Source organism: Scomber scombrus, chromosome 21 (genome assembly GCF_963691925.1).
Source record: "Scomber scombrus chromosome 21, fScoSco1.1, whole genome shotgun sequence".
Lineage (NCBI taxonomy): Eukaryota > Metazoa > Chordata > Actinopteri > Scombriformes > Scombridae > Scomber > Scomber scombrus.
Genome location: NC_084990.1, coordinates 25,315,517 through 25,325,516, shown reverse-complemented (window position 1 = coordinate 25,325,516; position 10,000 = coordinate 25,315,517). Strand labels below are relative to the sequence as shown.

General features: G+C 44.3%; 1 protein-coding gene across 1 annotated transcript in view; it reads right to left on the bottom strand.

Moving 5' to 3' along the window:
• The window catches only part of stambpl1 (STAM binding protein-like 1), a 9,862-nt gene extending 2,699 nt beyond the window's left edge, over positions 1-7,163 (bottom strand). The window contains exons 1-9 of the mRNA XM_062442829.1: positions 7,134-7,163; positions 6,591-6,808; positions 6,094-6,169; positions 5,194-5,289; positions 4,011-4,199; positions 3,502-3,652; positions 2,600-2,724; positions 1,704-1,841; positions 52-164 (exon numbers count right to left, since the gene is read on the bottom strand). Coding sequence (XP_062298813.1) covers positions 52-164; positions 1,704-1,841; positions 2,600-2,724; positions 3,502-3,652; positions 4,011-4,199; positions 5,194-5,289; positions 6,094-6,169; positions 6,591-6,808; positions 7,134-7,163 — 1,136 coding nt within the window. The remainder of the gene's footprint in view (positions 1-51; positions 165-1,703; positions 1,842-2,599; positions 2,725-3,501; positions 3,653-4,010; positions 4,200-5,193; positions 5,290-6,093; positions 6,170-6,590; positions 6,809-7,133) is intronic.
• Between the last annotated feature and the right edge of the window lie 2,837 nt (positions 7,164-10,000).

Sequence of the window (10,000 nt, the reverse complement as noted above, 5' to 3'; positions counted from 1 at the left end):
GTGTGTGTGTGTGTGTGTGTGTGTGTGTGTGTGTGTGTGTGTGTGACCTACTCGTTGTGTTTAGGAGCACAGACGATGGCGACGGCCTCCGGCAGCATCAGCTGATAGGAGCAGTGAGTGTGGAGGTCGACACTGGAGAGGAAGGCCGTCTGGGTGGGATGAGTCTGCAGAGAGGTCAAAGGTCAAAGGTCAGGGTCTGCAGAGAGGTCAGAGGTTTTTATTTTATATTCGTTTTAATATTTTATTCAATTGTACGGGGGGGGGGGGGGGGATTCTAACCGGGGGGGTTTACTGAGGTTAGAAATCAAGTGAGAAGTTGGTGAATTCTCCATTGACTTGTATAGAGACGGAAGTCCTTTTGACACCAAAACGGTCGCCCCCTGGTGGCCTTTTGATAGAATGCAGTTTAAGTTACTTCCTGGTTGGCCTCATTTCAGAGGACCGGAGCTCCCCGCCTGGTGTTTAGCGTGTGCTTAGCGTGTTTAGCGTGCTTAGCATGTTTAGCGTGCTTAGCATGTTTAGCGTGTGCTTAGCGTGTGTAGCGTGCTTAGCATGTTTAGCGTGTGCTTAGCGTGTGCTTAGCATGTTTAGCGTGTGCTTAGCGTGTGTAGCGTGTGCTTAGCGTGTTTAGCGTGTGCTTAGCGTGCTTAGCGTGTGCTTAGCGTGTGTAGCGTGTGCTTAGCGTGTGTAGCGTGTGCTTAGCGTGCTTAGCGTGTGTAGCTTGTGCTTAGCGTGTTTAGCGTGTGCTTAGCGTGTGTAGCCTGTGCTTAGCGTGTTTAGCGTGTGCTTAGCGTGTTTAGCGTGTGCTTAGCGTGTTTAGCGTGTGCTTAGCGTGTGTAGCCTGTGCTTAGCGTGTTTAGCGTGTGCTTAGCGTGTGTAGCCTGTGCTTAGCGTGTGTAGCGTGTGCTTAGCGTGTGTAGCCTGTGCTTAGCGTGTGTAGCGTGTGCTTAGCGTGTGTTTAGCGTGTGTAGCCTGTGCTTAGCGTGTTTAGCGTGTGCTTAGCGTGTGTAGCCTGTGCTTAGCGTGTGTAGCGTGTGCTTAGCGTGTGTAGCCTGTGCTTAGCGTGTGTAGCCTGTGCTTAGCGTGTGTTTAGCGTGTGTAGCCAGTGCTTAGCGTGTTTAGCGTGTGCTTAGCGTGTGCTTAGCGTGTGCTTAGCGTGTGCTTAGCGTGTGTAGCCTGTGCTTAGCGTGTTTAGCGTGTGCTTAGCGTGTGTAGCCTGTGCTTAGCGTGTGTAGCGTGTGCTTAGCGTGTGTAGCGTGTGCTTAGCGTGTGCTTAGCGTGTGCTTAGCGTGTGTAGCCTGTGCTTAGCGTGTTTAGCGTGTGCTTAGCGTGTGTAGCCTGTGCTTAGCGTGTGTAGCCTGTGCTTAGCGTGTGTAGCGTGTGCTTAGCGTGTGTTTAGCGTGTGTAGCCTGTGCTTAGCGTGTGTAGCGTGTGCTTAGCGTGTGTAGCGTGTGCTTAGCGTGTGTAGCGTGTGCTTAGCGTGTGTAGCCTGTGCTTAGCGTGTGTAGCGTGTGCTTAGCGTGTTTAGCGTGTGCTTAGCGTGTGTAGCCTGTGCTTAGCGTGTGTAGCCTGTGCTTAGCGTGTGTAGCGTGTGCTTAGCGTGTGTTTAGCGTGTGTAGCCTGTGCTTAGCGTGTGTAGCGTGTGCTTAGCGTGTGTAGCCTGTGCTTAGCGTGTGTAGCCTGTGCTTAGCGTGTAGTCTCACATGGATCCAGCCCAGCGTCAGCAGGTCCTGTTGGTCCTGGAAGCTGAACAGCTCCTCTACGTTCTCCATGTCACAGAAATCTGGACCCGCCGACTGTTTGGGAACCACAACGTGGGTCAGAACCAACTCATCATGGTGCTGAGGGCGAGAGACATCCACACACACAGCAGAGAGAGAGAGAGAGAGAGGGAGAGAGACATCCACACACACAGCAGAGAGAGAGAGAGAGAGAGGGGGCGAGAGACATCCACACACACAGCAGAGAGAGACAGAGAGAGACATCCACACACACAGCAGAGAGAGACACAGTCAGTAAACAGTAAACAGTCAGTAAACAGTCAGTAAACATTAAACAGTCAGCAAACAGCAAACAGTCAGTAAACAGCCAGTAAACAGCAAACAAACAGCAAACAGTCAGTAAACAGTAAACAGTCAGTAAACAGCAAACAGTCAGTAAACAGTAAACAGTCAGTAAACAGTAAACAGTCAGTAAACAGTAAACAGCCAGTAAACAGTCAGTAAACAGTAAACAGTCAGTAAACAGTAAACAGTCAGTAAACAGTCAGTAAACAGTAAACAGTCAGTAAACAGTAAACAGTCAGTAAACAGTAAACAGCCAGTAAACAGTCAGTAAACAGTAAACAGTCAGTAAACAGTAAACAGCCAGTAAACAGTAAACAGTCAGTAAACAGCCAGTAAACAGTAAACAGCCAGTAAACAGTAAACAGTCAGTAAACAGTAAACAGTCAGTAAACAGTAAACAGTCAGTAAACAGTAAACAGCCAGTAAACAGTAAACAGCAAACAGTCAGTAAACAGCCAGTAAACAGTAAACAGCCAGTAAACAGTAAACAGTCAGTAAACAGTAAACAGTCAGTAAACAGTAAACAGTCTCACCAGCCGTCCACAGAGCACGCCGCAGGTTTCGATGCCTCTGGTTGTGTTGGAGTCGGCCAGCAGGAGGAAACGATACGTCAGATCTCTGGGAATCACAACTCTCCTCAGACCCTCCACTCTCTGAGCTGCACACACACACACACACACACATAGACACACAGACACACACACACATAGACACACAGACACACACACACATAGACACACAGACACACACACACACGCACACAGACACACACACACACACACACACACACAGACACACATAGACACACACACACACACATTAATAATAATAATATTTATTTGCAGAGTTTAAACATTAGTCAGATATAAAGCTGCGTGTCATCAGCATAACACTTCACTCTCAATCCGATTCATCATTAATAACAGTGTGTACTCACTGTGTGTACTCACTGTGTGTACTGTGTGTACTCACAGTGTGTACTCACTGTGTGTACTCAGTGTGTGTACTCACTGTGTGTACTCACTGTGTGTACTGTGTGTACTCACAGTGTGTACTCAGTGTGTGTACTCAGTGTGTGTACTGTGTGTACTCACTGTGTGTACTGTGTGTACTCACTGTGTGTATTCACTGTGTGTACTGTGTGTGTACTCAGTGTGTGTACTGTGTGTACTCACTGTGTGTATTCACTGTGTGTACTGTGTGTACTCAGTGTGTGTACTGTGTGTACTGTGTGTACTCACTGTGTGTATTCACTGTGTGTACTGTGTGTACTCAGTGTGTGTACTGTGTGTACTGTGTGTACTCACTGTGTGTACTCAGTGTGTGTACTGTGTTTACTAACTGTGTGTATTCACTGTGTGTACTGTGTGTACTCAGTGTGTGTACTGTGTGTACTCTACTGTGTGTACTCAGTGTGTGTACTGTGTGTACTCACTGTGTACTCCAGCCAGCGTGGCGGCTGGTTGGCTGACAGGAGGAGGCGGTCTCTTTCTGTTAGGATCCGCCCCCTGGGATCGTACTCGGTCTCTGATTGGCTGCTGAGACAGACAGGAGCCATCCGTCACCTCAGGCACTTTGATCTCCGCCTGCTGGAGGAAACACGTTACTGCAACTAAAGTACTCACTGATACAGTACTAATACCACAAGATACACAGTACTGAGTTTATTCAACAGCAGAAGTACTACGTGCAGTAATGGAGTAGAAGTAGTAGTACTTGTAGTAGTACTTGTAGTAGTACTTGTAGTAGTACTTGTAGTAGTACTTGTAGTAGTACTATCAGAACCAATCAAAGTAGTACTTTCAGTCCTGGTGCTATACTGGTAGATGCAGTAACGGCAGCAGAAGTAGAAGTAGCTGTCATAGTAACAGTACTAACTGTAGTAACCATAGTAACAGTACTAACTGTCGTAACCATAGTAACAGTGATGTTGTGTCTTGTCACCTTTTGCTCCGCCTCCTCTCCTCTCCTATTGGCTAGTTCCTGACGCCTCAGCTGATCCTCAAAGTAGCGAAACTGTTCAGACTCGATCTGCATCCTCCGCAGGCCGGCGACGCGCTGACGCTCCTCCTCCAATAGGGAGAGGCGCTGCAGCTGCTGGCCACACCCATCCACCAGCACCGCCGCCTGGCTCTGAGGGGAAACACCGGTCACATGACCCTCAGCCGACCGTCACGTGACCCTCAGCCGACCGTCACATGACCCTCAGCCGACCGTCACATGACCCTCAGCCGACCGTCACATGACCCTCAGCCGACCGTCACATGACCCTCAGCTTACATATAAACTGATATCTGCTGGGCCTTTAATCATGCCAGTGTGAGTCTGTGGATGTTCTTCTTCTCTGGATCTCCATCATGCACCTCAGGTGATTTACAGCGGGTCCGTCAGCGCCACGGTTTAGCCGTTACGGCAGCGGAGCTCTGGGAGAGAAACCTGCCTTCAAAATGAAGTTGCACTGTTAATACAGTAATTACAGCGGCCCAATCAAAGCCTTTAGTTTACCGTAATTACTGTAGAAGCACAACTCAGCGGCCTGATTCTGTTAACTTACTCAAATTTATTTGATTTGGTAATTTTCTTTGATTTTGAGCTCATATCATGTGTTAGTAGCTACGTAGCTAGATGATGTCTTTATCTGTTTTATTCCTGTTTGTTGCTTTAATACTATCAGGAGGCTGCAGGTTGTTTTATTTTGAAAGTTTTATTATACCGATTCTGAGTCTGACTTCCTGTCTGGTGCGATCTGCTGCGGCGGTGAAACTGGGCTTAACTCACAGCCAATCACACGCATGGAGCAATCTGATTGGATGACATGCACACACACACACACACACACACATACACACACACACACACACACACACATACAGAGAAACACACACACACACATACAGAGAAACACACACACACACACACACACACACATACAGAGAAACACACACACACACACACACACACACATACACACACACACACACACACACATACAGAGAAACACACACACACACACATACACACACACGCATGCAGACAGACACACACACACACACACACATACATACACACACACGCATGCAGACAGACACACACACACACACACACATACACACACACACACACACACCTGGGCTCTGAGGTACTCGCTGTGTTCCCTGCTGTATTTCTCCTGAAGTCGTTTCCTCAGCTCGTCTCTGCGAGGAAACGCAACGTCCTGAAGTTTCTACACAGAGAGAGTACACATTAATACTGCAAAAAATACTACAAACACTACAGAGAGTACACATTAATACTGCAAAAAATACTACAAACACTACAGAGTACACATTAATACTGCAAACACTACAGAGAGTACACATTAATACTGCAAAAAATACTACAAACACTACAGAGAGTACACATTAATACTGCAAAAAATACTACAAACACTACAGAGAGTACACATTAATACTGCAAAAAATACTACAAACACTACAGAGAGTACACATTAATACTGCAAAAAATACTACAAACACTACAGAGAGTACACATTAATACTGCAAAAAATACTACAAACACTACAGAGAGTACACATTAATACTGCAAAAAATACTACAAACACTACAGAGAGTACACATTAATACTGCAAAAAATACTACAAACACTACAGAGAGTACACATTAATACTGCAAAAAATACTACAAACACTACAGAGAGTACACATTAATACTGCAAAAAATACTACAAACACTACAGAGAGTACACATTAATACTGCAAAAAATACTACAAACACTACAGAGAGTACACATTAATACTACAAACACTACAGAGAGTACACATTAATACTACAAACACTACAGAGAGTACACATTAATACTACAAACACTACAGAGAGTACACATTAATACTACAAACACTACAGAGAGTACACATTAATACTACAAACACTACAGAGAGTACACATTAATACTGCAATACAAACATTACTTTTACTAGTACTGATACTTCCAACAGAGACATTAGTAATAATCAATAATCAATAATCACCTTCATGATGAGCTGCTTCTCTGGAACGCTGCACTGCTGATAATCTCTGTGAGCCGGAAGCTTCTCTACAAACAGACTGAGAGCAGTGATGTCACTCAGGTGTAATTATGATGTCATTCAGGTGTAATTATGATGTCATTCAGGTGTATGTGATGTCACTCAGGTGTAATTATGATGTCACTCAGGTGTATGTGATGTCACTCAGGTGTAATTATGATGTCACTCAGGTGTATGTGATGTCACTCAGGTGTAATTATGATGTCACTCAGGTGTAATTATGACTCACTCAGGTGCAATTATGATGTCACTCAGGTGTAATTATGATGTCATTCAGGTGTAATTGTGATGTCACTCAGGTGTAATTTTGATGTCATTCAGGTGTTATTATGATGTCATTCTGGTGTATGTGATGTCACTCAGGTGTAATTATGATGTCACTCAGGTGTAATTATGATGTCACTCAGGTGTAATTATGATGTCACTCAGGTGTGACTCACGTGATGAACTTGGTGTAGAGGACGTAGGCGTTCTCCAGGCTTCCCTCCTCCAGGTAAACGTTGGCCATGCGTTCCATCTCTACTCCGGACCGCAGGTACCGTCGTGGTTCCACGTCCTCGTTAATGTCCACGCTGTTTCCCAGCTTCCCCAGCGCTCGCACTCGCTCCGCCGCCGTCAGAGAAACGTCCGTGTAGTCCGGCTCCGCCGCCAGCTTCTTCTGTAGGAGCAAAAACACAGGTCACACTGTCGCCCCCTATAGGCTGAGACCTGTGGGACGGTTCACACACACACACACACACACACACACACACTCAAACACACATACACACACACACATACACACACACACACACACACACACACTCACACTCACACGCACACGCACACGCACTCGCACACGCACACACACACACACACACACTCAAACACACACACACACACACACACACACACACACACACACTCACACTCACACTCACACGCACACGCACACGCACTCGCACACGCACACACACACACAGATACACACAGAGTACACTCACCAGCGTGTGTAAACTGAAGCCTTGTTCCATTATGTGTGTGAGTGTGTATCTGTGTGTATCTGTGTGTATCTGTGTGTATCTGTGTGTGTGTATCTGGGTGTGTGTGTGTGTCTGTGTGTGTGTGTGTGTGTGTGTGTGAGTGTGTGTGTCACAGCTCGTCCCACGCTCGTCTTGTCCATCTGCTGGCTCCCATGATGCTTCACTGCAGAGACACAAACACATTTACAGTTCTTCTTCTCCTGTCATAATGTTAGTTTATTAACCCCCTTGGCCTTCAAAATGTGTCTGTGGTTACCACGGCAACCGGTAAATAACCATCCAGTGACTCATCCACTTCAATAACAGAGAAGAAGAGAATCAGACAGATCTCCCACTCCTCACGGTCTGCTACACCCGCTGTCACCATGGAAACAGCTGCATCTGTCACCATGGAAACAGCAGCATCTGTCACCGTGGAAACAGCTGCATTTGTCACCATGGAAACAGCAGCATCTGTCACCGTGGAAACAGCTGCATTTGTCACCATGGAAACAGCAGCATCTGTCACCGTGGAAACAGCTGCATTTGTCACCGTGGAAACAGCTGCATCTGTCACCATGGAAACAGCAGCATCTGTCACCATGGAAACAGCAGCATCTGTCACCGTAGAAACAGCTGCATTTGTCACCATGGAAACAGCAGTATCTGTCACCGTGGAAACAGCTGCATTTGTCACCGTGGAAACAGCTGCATCTGTCACCATGGAAACAGCAGCATCTGTCACCATGAAAACAGCAGCATCTGTCACCGTAGAAACAGCTGCATCTGTCACCATGGAAACAGCAGTATCTGTCACCGTGGAAACAGCTGCATTTGTCACCGTGGAAACAGCTGCATCTGTCACCATGGAAACAGCAGCAAAACTAAAAATGCAAAAATAAAGTCTGACCAATAGAAACAGTTCTGATAAAAACACACAAACAAAATTACACAAAACAGTGCTTTATGTAATTTTAGTGTGACTGGTTTTACTTTTTACATCATTAGTCTACAATACCCCCCCCCCCCCCTCAGGCTTTCAGGAAGGTGTGTTCATTACAGGTGTTTATAGGTAAATGAAGGGAACATTACAGGTGTTTATGGGTAAATGAAGGGAACATTACAGGTGTTTATAGGTAAATGAAGGGAACATTACAGGTGTTTATAGGTAAATGAAGGGAACATTACAGGTGTTTATGGGTAAATGAAGGGAACATTACAGGTGTTTATGGGTAAATGAAGGGAACATTACAGGTGTTTATAGGTAAATGAAGGGAACATTACAGGTGTTTATGGGTAAATGAAGGGAACATTACAGGTGTTTATGGGTAAATGAAGGGAACATTACAGGTGTTTATGGGTAAATGAAGGGAACATTACAGGTGTTTATGGGTAAATGAAGGGAACATTACAGGTGTTTATAGGTAAATGAAGGGAACATTACAGGTGTTTATGGGTAAATGAAGGGAACATTAAGGTGTTTATAGGTAAATGAAGGGAACATTACAGGTGTTTATGGGTAAATGAAGGGAACATTACAGGTGTTTATAGGTAAATGAAGGAACATTACAGGTGTTTATAGGGTAAATGAAGGGAACATTACAGGTGTTTATGGGTAAATGAAGGGAACATTACAGGTGTTTATAGGTAAATGAAGGGAACATTACAGGTGTTTATGGGTAAATGAAGGGAACATTACAGGTGTTTATGGGTAAATGAAGGGAACATTACAGGTGTTTATAGGTAAATGAAGGGAACATTACAGGTGTTTATGGGTAAATGAAGGGAACATTACAGGTGTTTATAGGGTAAATGAAGGGAACATTACAGGTGTTTATGGGTAAATGAAGGGAACATTACAGGTGTTTATAGGTAAATGAAGGGAACATTACAGGTGTTTATGGTAAATGAAGGGAACATTACAGGTGTTTATAGGGTAAATGAAGGGAACATTACAGGTGTTTATAGGTAATGAAGGGAACATTACAGGTGTTTATGGGTAAATGAAGGGAACATTACAGGTGTTTATAGGTAAATGAAGGGAACATTACAGGTGTTTATAGGTAAATGAAGGGAACATTACAGGTGTTTATGGGGTAAATGAAGGGAACATTACAGGTGTTTATGGGTAAATGAAGGGAACATTACAGGTGTTTATAGGGTAAATTAAGGGAACATTACAGGTGTTTATGGGTAAATGAAGGGAACATTACAGGTGTTTATGGGTAAATGAAGGGAACATTACAGGTGTTTATGGGTAAATTAAGGGAACATTACAGGTGTTTATGGGTAAATGAAGGGAACATTACAGGTGTTTATAGGTAAATGAAGGGAACATTACAGGTGTTTATGGGTAAATGAAGGGAACATTACAGGTGTTTATGGGTAAATGAAGGGAACATTACAGGTGTTTATAGGTAAATGAAGGGAACATTACAGGTGTTTATGGGTAAATGAAGGGAACATTACAGGTGTTTATGGGTAAATGAAGGGAACATTACAGGTGTTTATAGGTAAATGAAGGGAACATTACAGGTGTTTATGGGTAAATGAAGGGAACATTACAGGTGTTTATGGGGTAAATGAAGGGAACATTACAGGTGTTTATAGGTAAATGAAGGGAACATTACAGGTGTTTATAGGTAAATGAAGGGAACATTACAGGTGTTTATGGGGTAAATGAAGGGAACATTACAGGTGTTTATGGGTAAATGAAGGGAACATTACAGGTGTTTATAGGGTAAATTAAGGGAACATTACAGGTGTTTATGGGTAAATGAAGGGAACATTACAGGTGTTTATGGGTAAATTAAGGGAACATTAATAATTAAGGATGAATAATAATAATA